General features: G+C 45.2%; 1 protein-coding gene across 3 annotated transcripts in view; it reads left to right on the plus strand.

Annotated features, from left to right (window-relative positions):
• asl (argininosuccinate lyase) overlaps window positions 1–20,608 on the plus strand; it is a 47,177-nt gene extending 26,569 nt beyond the window's left edge. For all 3 annotated transcript variants that reach the window (XM_070857203.1, XM_070857202.1, XM_070857201.1), the window contains 4 exons: window positions 7,388–7,471; window positions 10,293–10,373; window positions 11,448–11,554; window positions 20,123–20,608. In XM_070857203.1, coding sequence (XP_070713304.1) covers window positions 7,388–7,471; window positions 10,293–10,373; window positions 11,448–11,554; window positions 20,123–20,273 — 423 coding nt within the window. In that variant the 3' untranslated portion in view covers window positions 20,274–20,608. The remainder of the gene's footprint in view (window positions 1–7,387; window positions 7,472–10,292; window positions 10,374–11,447; window positions 11,555–20,122) is intronic.
• The last annotated feature ends 454 nt before the right edge of the window (window positions 20,609–21,062 follow it).

Raw genomic sequence — 21,062 nt, forward strand, 5'->3', positions numbered from 1 at the left:
CGCGTTAGTCCCCACGTGCACTTCTTCGATCTTCCAAAAGTTGGACTGATTATCACTTCAGAGACAGACCGTTCAAATCATAGAATGGTTACAGCACAAGAGGCCATTCGGCCCATCGAGCCTGTGCCCCCTCTCTGCAAGAGCACGTCAGCTAATCCCACACCCCGCCCTTTCCCTGTAGCCCCGCAAATCTTTTTCCTTCAGGTACTTATCCAATTCCCTTTTGAAAGTCTTGATTGAGTCTGCCTCCACCACCCTCTCGGGCAGTGCATTCCAGATCCTAACCACTTGCTGGGTAAAAAGGTTTTCCTCATGTTGCCTTTGGTTATTCTGCCAATCACCTTAAATCTGTGTCCTCTGGTTCTCGACCCTTCCACCAATGGGAACAGTTTCTCTCTATTTACTCCATCTAGACCCTCGTGATTTGGAATAGCTCTATCAAATCTCCTCTCAACTTTCTCTGCTCTAAAGAGAACAACCCCAGCTTCTCCAGTCTGTCCACGTAACTGGAACCATTCTTGGAAATCTTTTCTGCACCCTCTCCAGGACCTTCACATCCTTCCTAAAGTGCGGTGCCCAGAATTGGACACAATGCTCCAGTTGAGGCCAGTCCAGTGTTATATAAAATTTCATCATAACTTCCTTGCTTTTGTACTCTATGCCCCTATTTATGAAGCCCTCGAGGCTATTTTAACTGCTTTCTCAACCTGCCCTGCCATCTACAACAATTTGTACACTTATACCCCGAAGTCTCTCTGTTCATGCACCCCCTTTAGAATTGTACCCTTTAGTTTATATTGCCTCTCCTCATTCTTTCTACCAAAATGTATCACCTTGCACTTTTCTGCATCAAATTTCATCTGCCACGTGTCTGCCCATTCCACCTATGTCAATGTCCTCTTGAAGTCGATCACTATCCTCCTCACTGTTCACAATATTTCCAAGTTTTATGTCATCTGCAAACTTTGAAATTGTACCCTGTAGACCCAAGTGCATCATCCATCCATCATCATCATAGGCAGTCCCTCGGAATCGAGGAAGACTTGCTTCCACTCTTGAAGTGAGTTCTTTGGTGGCTGAACAGTCCAATACGAGAGCCACAGACTCTGTCACAGGTGGGACAGATAGTCGTTGAGGGAAGGGGTGGCTGGGATTGGTTTGCCGCATGCTCTTTCTGCTATCTGCACTTGATTTCTGCATGCTCTCGGCGTTGAGACTCGAGGTGCTCAGCGCCCTCTCGGATGCACTTCCTCCATTTAGGGCGGTCTTGGGCCAGGGACTCCCAGGTGTCAGTGGGGATGTTGCACTTTATCAGGGAGGCTTTGAGGGTGTCCTTGTAGCGTTTCTGCTGCCCATCTTTGGCTCGTTTGCCATGAAGGAGCTCCAAGTAGATCATTTGCTTTGGGAGTCTAGTGTCTGGCATGCGGACTATGTGGCCTGCCCAGCAGAGCTGATCGAGTGTGATCAGTGCTTCAATGCTGGGGATGTTAGCCTGAATGAGGATGCTGATGTTGGTGTGCCTGTCCTCCCAGGGGATTTGCAGGATCTTGCGGAGACATCGTTGGTGATATTTCTCCAGCAACTTGGTGTCTACTGTACATGGTCCATATCTCTGAACCATACAGGAGTGCAGGTATTGCTACAGCCCTGTTAGTCATTGATACATATCAAGAAAAGCAGTGGTCCTAGTACCGACCATTGGGGAACATTACTGTACCTACCTCCAGTCAGAAAAATAACTGTTCACCACTACTGTCTGTTTCCTGTCACCTAGCCAAGTTCATATATTACCTTTAGAAGCTACTAGAAATTGTCACTAGTAATTTACACCAACCTTGAAATGGTTTAAAAGGGATTAACGCTTAAAGTTCTCCCACTTACCAAACTCTTACCTTTGCACTCTGACCTGCCACTGAACTTCGAGCAAGTCTGCACCAAGCCCTCTCTTTTTATATTGTTTCTAGCTGACTCACCACTGGCCTGCATAATTCTAAAGGGACAAAGAGTGTTAAAAAGACAAGCCTGAAGGCTCTGTGCCTCAATGCGAGGAGTATTCTTAATAAAGTGGATGAATTAACTGCGCAGGCAGCTATTAACGATTATGATATAATTGGGATTACAGAGACATGGCTCCAGGGTGACCAAGGCTGGGAACTCAACATCCAGGGGTATTCAACAGTCAGGAAGGATAGACAGAAAGGAAAAGGAGGTGGGATAGCATTGCTGGTTAAAGAGGAAATTAACGCAATAGTAAGGAAGGACATTAGTTTGGATGATGTGGAATCTGTATGGGTAGAGCTGCGGAATACCAAAGGGCAGAAAACGCTAGTGGGAGTTGTGTACAGACCACCAAACAGTAGTAGTGAGGTCGGGGATGGCATCAAACAAGAAATTAGGGATACGTGCAATAAAGGTACAGCAGTTATCATGGGTGACTTTAATCTACGTAGAGATTGGGTTAACCAAGTTGGTAGCAATGTGGTGGAGGAGGATTTCCTGGAGTGTATTAGGGATGGCTTTCGAGACCAATATGTCAAGGAACCAATTGGAGAGCTGGCCATCCTAGACTGGGTGTTGTGTAATGAGAAAGAACTAATTAGCAATCTTGTTGTGCGAAGCCCCCTGGGGAAGAGTAACCATAATATGGTAGAATTCTTTATTAAGATGGAGAGTGACAGTGTTAATTCAGAGACTAGGGTCCTGAACTTAAGGAAAGGTAACTTTGATGGTATGAGACGTGAATTGGCAAGGATAGACTGGCAAATGATACTTATAGGGTTGACAGTGGATAGACAATGGCAGACATTTATAGATTACATGGATAAACTTCAACAATTATACATCCCTGTCTGGAATAAAGAAGGTAGCTCAACTGTGGCTAACAAGGGAAATTAGGGATAGTGTTAAATCCAAGGAAGAGTCATATAAGTTGGTGAGAAAAAGCAGCAAACCTGAGGACTGGGAGAAATTGGCACTTCGCAAAATAAAGCAGTTTAAAGCATTTGATAGTTAGTAGTGTATATACTGATGAACTGTTATAGCAAATCTTACCTTTGTTCAACTTGGTCCCCCCCCCCCGCCCCCCCCCCCCACTGCCCCCTCATAAATAAGAAAGAAAAAAAATCACCACACTGCTCCAGTTAGCTGCCTAATTAACACTTTTCTTTAGTCAGCCCATTCACTGAATTAGAGCAAGGCTTGTTCTGGACCTGGCTAGTTCCTTCAGCTAGACTGGTCTGGGCCTTGCTTGCCTGTCCCAGCAGTCCTTACCAACTGACCCCGAACAAGGGGAGTTGTGTTCTTTTGTGGCCCTTCAACATATAGTTTGGCATCTGCACCTCTGATCGTCCTCTATCTGGATGTTGGCCAATAGAGCTGACAATTAAACTGGCTACTGCCCATATCTGGGTAGACTCTTCTTGAAACTAGCTCCTATGGCCCTTAAACCATCAGACATTCCAGTCTTAACGTGTAAATGTTTATCAGAAGTATTTAAATATGTTAACTTATCTATTTGTCTCAGTCTGATAAAGGTAGCAGTTTTGATAGCTAGCTCATTAACTCTTGAATGAATCCATCCTGGGTACGGTAGCATAGTGGTTATTTTACCGGACTAGTACTCCAGAGATTGAGTTCAACTCCTATAGTTGCAGTTTGAGAATTTGAATTGTTTTTTTTTTTAAATCTGTAAATAAAAAGCTGGTATCAGTAAAAATGACCAAGAATCTGTTGGATTGTTGGAAACACCCAACTGGTTCACTAATGTCCTTTTAGGCAAGGAACCCTGCCATCCTTGCCTGGTCTGGCCCATATGTGACTGTAGTCCCACACCAACAGAATTAACTCAAGTACTCTCTGGTGGCCCAGCAAGCCAATTGGTTGTTTCAAAGCATTAAACAAGAAGGCCCACCACTACCTTCTTGGGGCAACTAGGGATGGGCAATAAATGCTGACCTTGCTAGTGGCACCGACATCCAGCGAATCAATTTGAATTTTTAAAAATCATACCAATCCCCTTTTTGCATCTCCCCACCAAGGTGACAGACTGGATGCTGCATCATGACCACTTTGATGGGTTACAGGAGAACACCCAGCACTCATAGCATCATAGAAGGAGGCAAAAGCAAAAGACAGAAAGGAGATGAGGAAAAGTGGAAGGCAGAGAAACCCAAGGCAAAGAACAAAAAGGGCCACTGTACAGCAAAATTCTAAAAGGACAGAGGGTGTTAAAAGAACAAGCCTGAAGGCTTTGTGTCTTAATGCAAGGAGTATCCGCAATAAAGTGGATGAATTAACTGTGCAAATAGATGTTAACAAATATGATGTGATTGGGATTACGGAGACGTGGCTCCAGGATGATCAGGGCTGGGAACTCAACATCCAGGGGTATTCAACATTCAGGAAAGATAGAATAAAAGGAAAAGGAGGTGGGATAGCATTGCTGGTTAAGGAGCAAATTAAGGCAATAGTTCGGAAGGACATTAGCTTGGATGATGTGGAATCTATATGGGTAGAGCTGCAGAATACCAAAGGACAAAAACGTTAGTGGGAGTTGTGTACAGACCTCCAAACAGTAGTAGTGATGTTGGGGAGGGCATCAAACATGAAATTAGGGGTGCGTGCAATAAAGGTGCAGCAGTTATAATGGGTGACTTTAATATGCACATAGATTGGGTTAACCAAACTGGAAGCAATACGGTAGAGGAGGATTTCCTGGAGTGCATAAGGGATGGTTTTTTAGACCAATATGTCGAGGAACCAACTAGGGGGGAGGCCATCTTAGACTGGGTGTTGTGTAATGAGAGAGGATTAATTAGCAATCTCGTTGTGCGAGGCCCCTTGGGGAAGAGTGACCATAATATGGTGGAATTCTGCATTAGGATGGAGAATGAAACAGTTAATTCAGAGACCATGGTCCAGAACTTAAAGAAGGGTAACTTTGAAGGTATGAGGCGTGAATTGGCAAGGATAGATTGGCGAATGATACTGAAGGGGTTGACTGTGGATGGGCAATGGCAGACATTTAGAGACCGCATGGATGAACTACAACAATTGTACATTCCTGTCTGTCGTAAAAATAAAAAAGGGAAGGTGGCTCAACCGTGGCTATCGAGGGAAATCAGGGATAGCATTAAAGCCAAGGAAGTGGCATACAAATTGGCCAGAAATAGCAGCGAACCCGGGGACTGGGAGAAATTTAGAACTCAGCAGAGGAGGACAAAGGGTTTGATTAGGGCAGGGAAAATGGAGTACGAGAAGAAGCTTGCAGGGAACAATAAGATGGATTGCAAAAGTTTCTATAGATATGTAAAGAGAAAAAGGTTAGTAAAGACAAACGTAGGTCCCCTGCAGTCAGAATCAGGGGAAGTCATAACGGGGAACAAAGAAATGGCGGACCAATTGAACAAGTACTTTGGTTCGGTATTCACTGAGGAGGACACAAACAACCTTCCGGATATAAAAGGGGTCGGAGGGTCTAGTAAGGAGGAGGAACTGAGGGAAATCCTTATTAGTCGGGAAATTGTGTTGGGGAAATTGATGGGATTGAAGGCCGATAAATCCCCAGGGCCTGATGGACTGCATCCCAGAGTACTTAAGGAGGTGGCCTTGGAAATAGTGGATGCATTGACAGTCATTTTCCAACATTCCATTGACTCTGGATCAGTTCCTATGGAGTGGAGGGTAGCCAATGTAACCCCACTTTTTAAAAAAGGAGGGAGAGAGAAAACAGGGAATTACAGACCGGTCAGCCTGACATCGGTAGTGGGTAAAATGATGGAATCAATTATTAAGGATGTCATAGCAGTGCATTTGGAAAGAGGTAATATGATAGGTCCAAGTCAGCATGGATTTGTGAAAGGGAAATCATGCTTGAAAAATCTTCTGGAATTTTTTGAGGATGTTTCCAGTAGAGTGGACAAGGGAGAACCAGTTGATGTGGTATATTTGGACTTTCAGAAGGCTTTCGACAAGGTCCCACACAAGAGATTAATGTGCAAAGTTAAAGCACATGGGATTGGAGGTAGTGTGCTGACATGGATTGAGAACTAGTTGTCAGACAGGAAGCAAAGAGTAGGAGTAAATGGGGACTTTTCAGAATGGCAGGCAGTGACTAGTGGGGTACCGCAAGGTTCTGTGCTGGGGCCCCAGCTGTTTACACTGTACATTAATGATTTAGACGAGGGGATTAAATGTAGTATCTCCAAATTTGCGGATGACACTAAGTTGGGTGGCAGTGTGAGCTGCAAGGAGGATTCTATGAGGCTGCAGAGCGACTTGGATAGGTTAGGTGAGTGGGCAAATGCATGGCAGATGAAGTATAATGTGGATAAATGTGAGGTTATCCACTTTGGTGGTAAAAACAGAGAGACAGACTATTATCTGAATGGTGACAGATTAGGAAAAGGGGAGGTGCAAAGAGACCTGGGTGTCATGGTACATCAGTCATTGAAGGTTGGCATGCAGGTACAGCAGGCGGTTAAGAAAGCAAATGGCATGTTGGCCTTCATAGCGAGGGGATTTGAGTACAAGGGCAGGGAGGTGTTGCTACAATTGTACAGGGCCTTGGTGAGGCCACACCTGGAGTATTGTGTACAGTTTTGGTCTCCTAACCTGAGGAAGGACATTCTTGCTATTGAGGGAGTGCAGCGAAGGTTCACCAGACTGATTCCCGGGATGGCGGGACTGACCTATCAAGAAAGACTGGATCAACTGGGCTTGTATTCACTGGAGTTCAGAAGAATGAGAGGGGACCTCATAGAAACGTTTAAAATTCTGGCGGGGTTAGACAGGTTAGATGCAGGAAGAATGTTCCCAATGTTGGGGAAGTCCAGAACCAGGGGACACAGTCTAAGGATAAGGGGGAAGCCATTTAGGACCGAGATGAGGAGGAATTTCTTCACCCAGAGAGTGGTGAACCTGTGGAATTCTCTACCACAGAAAGTTGTTGAGGCCAATTCACTAAATATATTCAAAAAGGAGTTAGATGAAGTCCTTACTACTAGGGGAATCAAGGGGTATGGTGAGAAAGCAGGAATGGGGTACTGAAGTTGCATGTTCAGCCATGAACTCATTGAATGGCGGTGCAGGTAGAAGGGCCGAATGGCCTACTCCTGCACCTATTTTCTATGTTTCTATGTTTCTATAGAACCATAGAGGTTTAGAGCAAATAAGGAGGCCATTCAGCCCATTTTGCCTGGGTTGCTAGAACAAGCCAAACAAATTCCACTGTCCTGCTCTCTGCCCAAAGCCCTTTTCCTGTACATCAGCAAGAAATGCATATATTTGTTTTGAAGAGGGGAAGAAAAATGGGAATGGTAAGAAAGGAAGGAAAGAGGAAAATAGTGTTGCCTATTACTGATATTGAGAATTTGTTTCACTTGTACAGGAAGACAAAGAGGCGATGTTTGAATGCATTGACACCCTCACTGCCGTACTCCAAGTGGCATCTGGCGTCTTCTCTACATTACAGGTAATAGCCTCTTTCAACCTTCAGAATAAAATGAATGCTGAGTAGCCCAGTGGGCTAAACTTCTGCATTTCATGCCTGGGGCCTTGATCGGAATCCAACGCAGAATGGTGGAATCAGAGATTCCTCTATCTGCTGGTTGTAAGGACAGTGGGCTAGAATTTCCTATCAGCCCGGCAGCGCCCGATTGCTGCCCAAAAGACCGCTAAGACTGGGAAGATTATCGCCGGCAAAACCCCCCCCCCAAAATTTTAAATCCACCGAGCAAAAACCATGGGTCTTGCACCCCCATTCTGGGCAGAAAGTGCAAATTAATATCAATTGGGCGGTTTGTAAACAAAATGGGCGAAAAATTTTAAAAATCAATAAAAATTTACCCTGAGGCTGCGGGTTGGGCCTTACACCAGAAAAACAATAAAAATAATTTTTCAAAAAACATCAACTAAAAAATTTTTAAAAACATTCCCAAGACACTTTGGGGCCAAGTTTTGGCCTGGGTTGCTCCTGTTTTTTTGGAGCAACTGGTTTGGAATGGAGTATCTTAGAAATTGCAATTCTCGGCATTTAGTTTGCTCCAGTTCTAGTCAGTTAGAACAGTTTCACTTTGGAACAGATTTTTTTTTTCAAACGGGGGTGTGTCCGGCCACTTACGCCTGTTTTGAAAGTTTAGGCAGTGAAAACTTACTCTAAACTAACTTAGAATGGAGTAAGTGTAGATTTTTGTACGCTCAGAAAAACCTTGTCTACACTTTAGAAAATCAGGCGTAGGTTACAAATCAGGCGTAGGGAATGGGGGGGGGTTTAAAGGGAAGTTTACAAACATTAAACACTTCAGTTTTACAAATAAAGAGCCATCAGCAATAATAAATGATAAATCAACCAATAAATCAATCAAAAAAAATTAATAAAAAATAAAATAAATTTAAAAATCAATAAATAAAACATTTTCTACTTACCGACTGCAGCACCGGGAGTCCTCCAACAGCGTGCTGGGACGGCCCCCCCAGTGTGTCTCTGTCAGTGTCTCTATCTCTCTGTCTGTGTGTGTGTCTCTCATTCTCTGTCTGTCAGAATCTGTGTTTCTAACAGCGAGGGGAGGGGGGAAAGAGAGAGAGAGAGAGAGAGAGAGAGAGAGAGAGAGGGAGGGAGGGAGGAGAGAGAGTCGCGGAAGTCGTGTCGCCGGGGGGGTGGAGGGGGGAAGTGGAGGTCGGGTCGCCGGGGGGGGGGGAGGGTGGGCAGGGAAAGCGGAGGTCGGGGGGGCGGGGAAAGCGGAAGTCGGGTCGCCGGGGGGGGAAGTTGGGGGAGCAGAGGTCGGGTCGCCGGGGCGGGGTGGGGAGAGTGGGGGTCAGGTCTGGTCCGGTCCGGGGAGCGGGAGTCAAGTCAGGTCAGGTGGGAGGTGAGCCTTATCCACGCAGCCCCAGTGAGGCCATTCGGCCAGGGCTAGGGGCTGCATACTTCGGGCCCCTCCCACAGTTTTGGGCGCCTGGAGCTACTGCACATGCGCACCCACTATAGCGCGCATGTGCAGATGTCCCGGCACTGTTTTCAGCGCAAGTACCTGGCTCCGACCCCCACAGCTCATGCTGCGCCGCGCCCAGCTCCAGAGGACCTGCAGGGAGCCGGGGAATAGGTGAGGTTTTTTTAGGCGCACTTTGTGGCGCGAAAAACGGGCGTCCAGCTCCAGGCTGCACCGTTTTAGGAGCAGCCCGAAACTTGGGCCCTTTAAAACTAAAACTAAATCACCACAACACATTTTTAAATAATTTGTAAAAAAAACAATTACTAACATTTTTCTTGAAGAGCTACTCACCTACCGCCCAGCTCCACTGATCCTCATGGGCATTTAAAAAAATTTACCTACGGGTCACCGCTCAGCCAAACATTGCGCCAGGGCGGTCTGAGGATGATGCATGCCGGCAGTTCACTCCCCAGCGGTACCTCAAAACCGCCACCGTAACTCGGGTAAGGAAATTTTTCGCTCACCTGATTACCGCCCACAATGGCCAATACCGCCCAGAAACCAGGCAGTAAGCCATTGGAAATTCCAGCCCATTAATGTCAGTCCTGGAGAGCATGTGCCCACCGTGCTAAACTGGCTCAATTTGGCACAAAATTGACAAGTTTCACTCTGGTATGGGAAGTGGAAAGATTCACGCTACCGCAGTAGCTTTTCTGGGACAAAACCGAAGAACATGATTAGGATCAAACGAAGGGAGTTTTAATCTGTACACGACCTGGGCATCCACTTGATGCAGACATTTGATGACAATTGGGAAAACTGTTCCGTTCCTTTGGATTTGACATCCGAGCAAAAAATCACTAAAAATTAAAATGTCTTGCTAATTATGTGATTGACATTTAACTGCTATTAATTTAAACACTTTAGATCTATTACTCTAACTAGAACAGGAACTATTCTGTAACTAGCTTTAGATTTGTACTTAATTCTAATAAATGTTACTTTTTTTTAATTATTCCTGGCACTTGTCTAGTTGCAGAGGCAGTGCGACTTTCACACAACGCTGTGGCAAATACTTAAATTCTTGTTAAATACTTGTAGGAATCAGGGAGGAAAGTCCAAGCTGAGTATTGTTTGTTGAGACAATACTAGTCTACTATTTGACTGTCTCCTTGCTGATTTTTTTTTTAAAGCATTACTCCAAATTCTCTTGAGGCTAATGTTTTTTTCTGTAAGTCGGGTGGGGGTGGTGGGGGGGTGGAAGAGAGATTTGCTTTGAACAAGAAGCATTTCCCCAAGATCTTTCTGCCCCTTTTAAGAAAACACTGTTTAGTTAATTGTATGTGATGTTACTTTTTCCTGAAGGTTCATGAAAATTCCATGAAGAAAGCTTTGAGCCCAGACATGCTGGCTACAGATCTGGCCTATTACTTGGTTCGAAAGAAGGTGAGGCTGAAACTTTTAATTTTAATACCCATAACATCACCCAGTGAATTTGGCAGTTGCTTGGGTATAGCAACTGGAGCACTTCCAGAGATGTGACCATTGTGGATTAGCAAGGAACATCTCCCTTGAAACCCCCCAGTCAGTAATAACAGTGGGGAAAAAGAAGTCTGATCCATCTGCCATCAGGCTGCTTCCATTGACCAATTCCAGACAGATCTATTTAAGATCAGCTGGTGCATTACAGCCTAGAGCTTGGGCTATCCTGCTGTGCTATCGAGAGCCACTGGGCATCGAGTACAGTAATGCAAGTGCTCACCCACCAACCTCTGGTTGGCCAATAAGATCCGTGGCTTTGCTCAGCCATATTCTGCTGCTATATCCACTCAGTAAACCTCGAACTTTCTCATTGCAGGTGACTTTAATGTAGTTTCCACAGTTTCTTGAAGTAGACTGTTGCTGTGCTATGATGATGCTAATTAAGAAATTGTACTTTATTAGAATATCAATCCCATTGATGAAATTGGAACATGCATCTTGATTCTGCATTCCTTTCTGGTTTCATGAATGCACAGATTGCGTTGTTTCATTAAATTTGATGGCACTTTAACAGTGATAATAAAAATAAAATCCGTTGTCTTTGTTTTTATGTGAAATAATCCTTAGAAATACAGATTTAGACAGGATGTTGTTACAGCCTCTCGTGCATTCAGCAGAGTTAAAGGATGGAAAGTCTAAATGACTGAACTGTGATCTTGTTTTTGTACCTTTTGTGCCTTGTTTTGTTAAAGCTTTCCATCATTACAGAAATTTAACCATGGTTTCAATGGCACAGTCTTTTCAACTCAGTCTGGTTAAGCTCTAGTACTCTGATTTCTAAAGCAGCCTCTCTTTAAATAGGTCTGTGCTGCCTAGTTCTGATAAAGACTACAAACGTCACACTGTATAATGATCACTGTTTAGAACTATATAGTTAGAAATTCCATTACCACATAGCTAAACTTATTGTTTGTGTCTATTTTTAAGTCTGTTTATATTTTGTGATTATAATTCTTGACCAGATCTGTCTCATTGTAGATGCCGTTTAGGGAAGCGCATAGTGCTTCTGGAAGAGCTGTTCACTTGGCAGAAAATAAGGGTATTGAAGTAAATCAACTCTCGCTGGATGACTTGAAGACCATTAGGCATGTATTCTAGATCTGTTGCGCTTATTTATTGATGCAGATTGATATGAGTAGATGTCGATGCAGAAAACAATGATGAGACACGCTGGGTTGGTGATTGCTCGAGGCTTGGGAACCAACAAAATGTTGATGTGGGAGTTGAGAGCTAAGGCTCCTTTGAGGAGATGGGAATGGGGGGGGAGGGAGGGCAGGAGGAGGCAGTAGGAAGTCCTTGTTGGGACTGAGGTAGTGCTGGTGAAAATGTACTGGGGAAGGTGGAGGACTGGAAGAAGCAGAAGTTCTGCTGTTGAAATAGGGTAGAACTTGCCATTTTTCTGTGTTGGCTGCATGTGACACTGAACCTGGGAAATCCGTTGATACCTGAAAGGGAGCTGAAGCTTTTTGTTACTAAATGGTTTATCAGAAGGTGGAGCTGGTTATTTTTCCCAATACTTAATTCTTTCTGTGGTAAATATCTAAATAGTGCTTTTATATCTACGAGTAGAACAGTTATATGTTGGTTTCAACAAATTAAATGAACTTGAAATTTGCATATCATTTATTGGGAAAGATATTTTGTTTCAATTTGTGTCTCAATTCCACATCAAGGAAGGAAACGACGTTAAATTAACAACTTGTATTTATATAGTGTCTTTAATGTCGTGAAATGTCCCAATGAGCTTCACAGGAGTATTATGAGATTAAAACATTTGACACTGAGCTGCATAAGCAGAAATTAGTGCAAGTGACCAAAAGTTTAGTCGAAGAGGTAGGTTTTATGGGGTGTCTTGAAGGAGGAAAGAGAGGTAGAAAGGTGGAGAGGTTTAGGCAACGAACATAAGAACATAAGAAATAGGAGCAGGAGTAGGCCGTACGGTCCCCCGAGCCTGTTCCGCCATTTAATATGATCATGGCTGATCTGATCATGGACTCGGGTCCACTTCCTTGCCCGCTCCCCATAACCCCTTATCGGTTAAGAAACTATCTATCTCTGTCTTAAATTTATTCAATGACCCAGCTTCCACAGCTCTCTGAGGCAGTGAATTCCATAGATTTACAACCCTCAGAGAAAATACCTCTTCGTCTCAGTTTTAAATGGGCGGCCACTTATTATAAGATTATGCCCCCTGGTTCTAGTCTCCCCTATCAGTGGAAACATCCTTTCTGCATCCACCTTGTCAAGCCCTCTCATAATCTTATACCTTTCGATAAGATCACCTCTCATTCTTCTGAATTCCAATGAGTAGAGGCCCAATCTACTCAACCTTTCCTCATAAGTCAACCCCCTCATCTCCGGAATCAACCTAGTGAACCTTCTCTGAACTGCCTCCAAAGCAAGTATATCCTTTCTTAAATATGGAAACCAAAACTGTACGCAGTATTCCAGGTGTGGCCTCACCAATACCCTGTATAACTGTAGTAAGACTTCCTTGCTTTTATACTCCATCCCCTTTGTAATAAAGGCCAAGATTCCATTGGGCTTCCTGATCATACAACCTTTTTTTGTTTCATGCACAAGTACCCCCAGGTCCCGCTGTATTGCAGCACTTTGCAATTTTTCTCCATTTAAATAATAACTTGCTCTTTTTGATTTTTTTTCTGCCAAAATGCATGACCTCACACTTTCCAACGTTATACTCTGTTATGTATTTAACCCCTTGTAACCTGCATCACACCTGTCCACCAGAGGGCCTACCTGTTGGCGTCCCAAGGGATCCCAGCAGACCTTGGGAGCACAGTATATAAGCAGGCCACCCACGAGGTATCTGCACTCTGGAGCTATAATAAAGGAGCTAAGGTCACACTTGCTCATTACACACTGTACTCGGTCTGACCATTTATTATGCGTGTAACAATTGGCGACAAGGTAACGAACAACCGCGCGAAAATGCAAAGAACAGTCAGCATCCTGGAGAAGTTCTCGGGGGGGGGGGGGGGGGACGATTGGGAGGTCTTCGTGGAGAGACTCAATCAATACTTCGTGGCCAACGAGCTGGAAGGGGTCGAGAACGCGACCAAACGAAGGGCAATCCTCCAAACTGTCTGCGGGGCAACAACCTATGGCCTCAAAGAATCTCCTGGCCCCGGCTAAACCAACAAGAAATCCTATGAAGAACTGTGTATGCTGGTCCAGGAGCACCTAAATCCTAAGGAAAGCATTTTGATGGCGAGATATCAGTTCTACAAGTGTCAACGATCGGAGGGCCAGGAAGTGGCGAGCTACATCGCCGAACTAAGGCGCCTTGCAGGACATTGTGAGTTTGAGGGATTCCTCGAACAAACGCTCAGACTTTTTTGTAATGGGCATCGGACATGAGACAATTCTTCGCAAACTGTTGACTGTAGAAACTCCGAATCTGAGTAAAGTCATAACGATAGCCCAGGCATTTATGTCCACCAGCGACAACACCAAGCAGATTTCGCAGAACAAAGAAGTTTCGGTCAGTACTGTGCATAAAGTTGGTTTTGAGCAGAAATGTACAGGCAGAACGTACACGTCGGCTGCTGTGGCCCGACCTTAATTGACCCAGAGTCCGCCATCATATGTTAATGCGAGGCAGTTAACACCCTGTTGGCGCTGCGGGGTAATCATTGGCCCCATCAATGTCGCTTTAAGCACTATGCGTGCAGTGGCTGCAGAACAATGGGACATCTCCAACGAATGTGCAGGCGAGCTGCAAACCACCACGTTGCAGAGGAAGATCGGTCCACAGTGGATCAGACGGAATTGGAGACTCGTACGGAAGAGGCAGAGGTGTATGGGGTGTACACGTTCATGACGAAATGCCCACCAATAATTTTGTAAGTTGAACTGAACGGTATTCCAGTGTCTATGGAGCTGGACACGGGGGCAAGTCAGTCCATAATGAGTAAAGCGGCCTTCGACAGGCTGTGGGGAAAGAAGGCACACAGGCCCAAGCTCAGCCCCATTCACACCAAACTAAGGACTTGTGGAAAGGAACTAATCCCTGTAATTGGCAGTGCGAAGTCAAAGTCTCCTATGATGGAGCAGTATGCAAACTCCCACTGTGGATTGTGCCAGGCGATGGCCCCACATTGTTTGGCAGAAGCTGGTTGGGAAAATCCGCTGGAACTGGGACGACATCCGAGCTCGCTCGTCCGTCGACAACACCGCATGTATCCAGGTTCTAAGCAAATTTCCTTCGTTATTTGAGCCAGGTATTGGAAGCTTCTCGGGGGTGAAAGTGCAGATCCAGTTGATTCCCGGTATACGACCCATCCACCACAAGGCTCGGGTGGTACCGTACATGCGTGAAAAAGTGGAAATCGAGCTGGACAGGCTGCAACGTGAAGGCATTATCGCACCGATGGAATTCAATGACTGGGCCAGTCCGATTGTTCTGGTACTCGAGGAGGACAGTACGGTGAGAATTTGCGGGGACTATAAAGTAACAATTAACCGTTTTTCACTGCAGGACCAGTATCCGCTACCCAAGGCAGACGACCTATTCGCGACCCTGGCTGGAGGGAAGACGTTCACCAAGCTGGACCTGACCTCGGCCTACATGACGCAGGACCTGGAGGAATCTTCGAAAGGCCTCACCTGCAACAACACGCACAAAGGTCTGTTTATCTACAACCGGTGCCCATTTGGGATTCAGTCGGCCGCAGCGATCTTCCAGCGGAACATGGAGAGCCTGCTAAAGTCGGTTCCTTGCACAGTAGTCTTCCAGGATGACATATTGGTTACAGGTCGGGACACCATGGAGCATCTGAAGGAGGTTCTTAGTCGGTTGGATCGCGTGGGGCTCAGGTTGAAATACTTGTGTTTTCCTGGCACAGGACGTCAAATTCTTAGGAAGGAGAATCGCAGCAGACGGCATCAGGACCCACCGACGCCAAGACGGAGGCGATCAAGAACGTGCTGCGACCACAGAACGTGACGGAGCTGCAGTCGTTCCTGGGACTCCTGAACTACTTCGGTAATTTCCTACCTGGGTTAAGCACCCTGCTAGAACCCCTACGTGCGCTACTGTGCAAGGGAGACGACTGGGTATGGGGGAATTCACAAGAGGCTGCCTTTAAGAAAGCCAGAAATTTATTGTGTTCTAACAAACTGCTTGTCCTGTATAACCCATGTAAACGATTCGTGTTAGCTTGCGATGCGTTGTCATACAGGGTCGGGTGTGTGGTACAACAGACTAATGAATCGGGAATTTTGCAATCAGTTGCGTTTGCGTCCAGGAGTTTGTCCAAGTCCGAAACGGCCTGCAGCATGGTTGAAAAAGAGGCTCTGGTGTGCATTTACGGGATAAAAAAAATGCACCAATACTTGTTTGGCCTCAAGTTCGAGCTTGAAACTGACCACAAGCCGCTCGTATCGCTATTCTCGGAGAGCAAAGGGATCAATACCAATGCTTCTGCCCGCATCCAAAGATGGGCACTCACACTGTCTGCATACAACTATGTAATCTGCCACAGACTGGGCACAGAGAACTGCGCAGATGCTGTCAGTCGGTTACCATTGCTCCCCACCGGGGTGGAAATGGCATAGCCAGCAGACTTGGTCATGGGGGTATTTGAGAACGAGAAGTCCCTCGTTACGGCCTGCCAAATCAGGACCTGGACCAGTCAGGATCCTTTACTGTCCGTGGTTTTAAAAAAAAACTGTGTCCTCCATGGGAGCTAGTCCAGTGTCCCAGTGGAAATGCAGGAAGCGATTAAGCCGTTCCACAGACACAAAGATGAGCTGTCCCTGCAGGCGGACTGTCTTTTGTGGGGCAATTGCGTAGTCTTGCCCAAGAAAGCAGAAACACATTCATTTGCGAACTGCACAGCACCCACCCAGGCATCGTGATGATGAAAGCCAGAGCCAGATCCCACGTGTGGTGGCCTGGCATCGACTCAGATTTAGAGTCATGTGTGTGCCAGTGCAACACTTGCTCTCAGTTGAGCAATGCACCCAGAGAGGCACCGCTAAGTTTGTGGTCTTGGCCATCCAAACCGTGGTCGAGGATCCATGTAGACTATGCAGGCCCATTCCTAGGCAACATATTTTTGGTTGTCGTGGACGCTTACTCAAAGTGGATTGAATGTGCAATAATGTCTGTAAGCACATCCACGGCCACCATTGAAAGTCTACGAGCTATTTTTGCCACGCACGGCCTGCCTGATATCCTAGTCAGCGACAATGTGCTCGTAGACTTCAAAGAATTCATGACCCGCAATGGGATCAAACATGTCATATCTGCGCCATTCAAGCCCACATCCAATGGCCAGGCAGAATGGGCAGTTCAGACCATCAAGCAAAGCTTGAAATGCATGTTGGAAGGCTCCCTGCAGACCCGGTTGTCCCAAGTACTGCTCAGCTACCGCACCAGACCCCACTCACTCACCGGTATTCCCCCAGCTGAGCTGTTCATGAAAAGGGCGCTTAAAACAAGGCTCTCTCTGGTCCACCCTGATCTACATGATCACGTGGAGGACAACCGACATCAACAAAATGTGTACCATGACCGCGCAAACTTATCACGCGATATTGAAATCAATGATCCTGTGTTTGTGCTCAATTATGGACATGGTCCCAAATGGCTCACTGGCATGGTCACAGCCAAAGAGGGGAGTAGGATATTTCAGGACAAATGCACAAAGCACTTGGACCAAATTAAACTGCGGTTCACCAACGGCTACGTACAACCTGAAGAGGACACCACCAACTTTAATAGAAACATAGAAACATAGAAAATAGGTGCAGGAGTAGGCCATTCGGCCCTTCTAGCCTGCACCGCCATTCAATGAGTTCATGGCTGAACATTCAACTTCAGTACCCCATTCCTGCTTTCTCGCCATACCCCTTGATCCCCCTAGCAGTAAGGACCTCATCTAACTCCTTTTTGAATAATCTTCCAACACACACAAGTGGTAACTGACATCACAGTTGATCACGAAGCAGAACTCTTCATCCCCAACAGCCAGACAAGGCAGGCTGCCCAACAGCCCAATGAAGAACTGACCAACCCAACCACACCAGCATTTGTACAGAGACGATCGACAAGGGAACGCAAAGCCCCAGATCGTCTCACCTTATAAATAAGTGTATTGTTGATTTCCCGGGGGGGGGGGGGGGGGGGTGATATATATTTAACCCCCTGTAACCTGCATCACACCTGTCCACCAGAGGGTCTACCTGTTGGAGTCTCAAGGGATCCCAGCATCCCTTGGGAGCATAGTATATAAGCAGGCCACGCACGAAGTACCTGCACTCTGGAACAATAATAAAGGAGCTTAAGGTCACACTTGCTCATTACACACAGTACTTGGTCTGACCATTTATTATGTGTGTACCATACTCCATCTGCCAGCTGCCCACTCACTTAGCCTGTCTATGTCCTTTTGCAGATTTTTTTGTGTCCTCCTCACACATTGCTTATTGTTTTTCCTCCCACCTTTGGGGTCCCAGCACTGATCCCTGCAGCACCCCACTAGTTACTGATTGCCAACCCGAGAATGAACCATTTATCCCGACTCTCTGTTTTCTGTTAGTTAGCCAATCCTCTCTCCATGCTAATATATTACCCCCAACTCCGTGAACTTTTATCTTGTGCAGTAACCTTTTATGTGGCACCTTGTCAACTGCCTTCTGGATCCCTTTTATCCACCCTGTTCATTACATCCTCAAAGAATTCCAGCAAATTTATCAAACATGACTTCCCTTTCATAAAATCCATGCTGACTGCCTGACAGAATTATGTTTTTCCAAATGTCCTGCTATTGCTTCTTTAATAATGGAGTCCAACATTTTCCCAACCACAGATGTTAGGCTCACTGGTCTATAGTTTCCTGCTTTTTGTCTGCTTCCTTTTTTAAATAGGGGCATTACATTTGCAGTTTCCCTATCTGTTGGGACCCCCCCAGAATCTAGGGAATTTTGGTAAATTACAACCAATGCATCCACTATCCCTGTTGCTACTTCTCTTAAGACCCTAGGATGCAAGCCATCAGGTCCAGGGGATTTATCCGCCTTTAGTCTCATTATCTTACTGAGTACCACCTCCTTAGTCATTGTGATTGTGTTAAGTTCCTCCCCCCTTATAGCCCCTTGACTATCCACTGTTGGGATATTGTTGGTGTCCTCTACCATAAAGACTGATACAAAATATTTGTTCAAAGTTTCTGCCATCTCCATGTTCCTCATTACTAATTCTCCGGTCTCGTCCTCTAAGGGACTAACATTTACTTTAGCCACTCTTTTTCCTTTTTATAAACCTATAGAAACTCTTGCTATCTGTTTTTATATTTTGTTCTAGTTTACTTTCATAGTCTATCTTCCCTTTCTTAATATTTTTTAGTCATTCTTTGCTGGCTTTTAAAAGCTTCCCAATCTCCTGTCCTCCCACTAGTTTTGGTTACTTTGTATGCCCTTGTTTTTAATTGGATACTCTCCTTTATTTCCTTAGTTAGCCACGGATGGCTATCTTTTCTTTTATACCGTTTCCTCCTCACTGGAATGTATTTTTCTTGAGTTGTGAAATATCTCCTTAAATGTATGCCACTGTTCATCAACCATCCTACACTTTAATCTATTTTCCAAGTCCACTTTAGCCAACTGTGCCCTCATACTTTTGTAGTCTCCTTTATTTAAGCTTAGTATGATGGTTTGAGATCCAACTTTCTCACCCTCCATCTGAATTTGAAATTCAATCATGCTATGCTCACTCATTCCAAGGGGATCTTTTACTCGGAGATTGTTTATTAATGCTGTCTCATTACACAGGAGTTCGAGCTTGGGGCCGAGGCAACAGAAGGCACGGTCACCAATGGTTGAGCGATTATAATCAGGGATACTAAAGAGGGCAGAATTTGAGGAGCGCAGACATCTCGGGGAGAGGGAGGAGGGCGGCGTTGTGAGGCTGAGGGAGATTAGAGATAGGGAGGGGCGTGACCTTGGAGGGATTTTTGAAATCGAGATATTGCTTAAACAGGAGCCAATGTAAGTCAGCGAGCACAGGGGTGATGGGTGAGTGGGACTTGGTGCGAGTTAGGACATGGGCAGCGAGTTTTGGATCACCTCTAGCTTATGTAGGGTAGAATGTGGGAGGCCAGGCAGGAGTGTGTTGGAATAGTCAAGTCTCAAGGTAACAAAGGCATGGATGAGGGCTTCAGCAGCGGATGAGCTGAGGCAAGGGCAGAGAGGGGCGATGTTACGGAGGTGGAAATAGGTGGTCTTAGTTATGCGTGGATATGTGGTCAAAAGCTCATTTCAGGGTCAAATATGACACCAAAGTTACAAACGGTCTGGTTCCGCCTCAGACAGAAGTTGGCACAAATATTGCTATCACAATATTGGAAAACTCCTGATGTACCTTGAATTCTTTTTGCTTATCTAGTGTGCCTACTGTCGATGTCATTTTTAATTTGAAATTGTGGGGGCGGGTGGGGTGGGGGAGGTGATTAATTATAGTAATTCCAATAAAAGCTCAGGATGGGCATGTGTAGGGGCTTTACCACACAAGTGTTTGTTTCAACATGGTGCAAAAACAAATTCCTATTGTAGTAAATCTCCTGAGATACAAGGGTCTATCGTTGAGTAGCGTGTAATAAAATGACTTCTCTTTTTTTTACAAAAAGCCCTCTGTTTGAGAGTGATGTGTCGAAGGTGTGGAATTACACCAACAGTGTGGAGCAGTATACAGCAGCCGGAGGCACTGCACGCAGCAGTGTGACTTCACAGATCGAGCAACTGAGAGCGTGGCTAAAACAAAGAGAGCAAAGTATATAGATCGAACACCCGAGTGATTTGCATTGAAAGTACACAAGATTTGTTGACTTGTTAATCATAGGAAGAATTTTCTATCGGGGAGGGGGGAAAGGGAGAATTCTACTAAATATCAAAGGTTTTTGGATTAAGGCAAAATCTGGCTGGCAAGTTACCATGGTGACGGTATTAAATTGATTGACTGTAAGTGGAACCTGAATCTACATTGAAATTGTAAACGGTTGCTCTTTGTAAAGACGATTCAATGGTACTGTATCCTGCTGTAATTCACAACTGGTCTACAAGAGAAAATTTAAGCCAAATAAATCTTGCTGGTAGACAGGCTGATACTGATTTCACTGTGCTGCATGTATTCACTCTTATTTAAACTCTTCAGGAGTGAAAAAACATCTCGAACTGTGGGGCATTTAGTAGCCCATTTATATAGAGAACTGCTACTTGGCTCTCCCAGGAGCTGCTGTTAAAACCAGGTTGAAGGATAATTTTTACAACAGCCAGGATTGGGAAAGCCTGAGATATAACAGCTACTGGCAAACTGAAGCATTCCCGAGTACCTCCATACAGGCTGTTCTGTTCTACACAACTGAAGTCATCACCTCCAGGAATCCATCTGTGTTTACTTGATGCAGAAATTTCAGTATAGTTTTTTTCTTATTTCAAAGTTTTACTTTTCCAATTGCCATCCATCTCGACCCATCACTCACTGCTGAGCTGAAGGCATAGCTTTTGTCTATTGTTAAAATGCTAGAATACCAGTGACTGGATGACCAGGATGTAACACAAAGCAGTGGA

The sequence above is a fragment of the Pristiophorus japonicus genome, chromosome 16 (assembly GCF_044704955.1).
Source record: "Pristiophorus japonicus isolate sPriJap1 chromosome 16, sPriJap1.hap1, whole genome shotgun sequence".
Taxonomy (NCBI): domain Eukaryota; kingdom Metazoa; phylum Chordata; class Chondrichthyes; family Pristiophoridae; genus Pristiophorus; species Pristiophorus japonicus.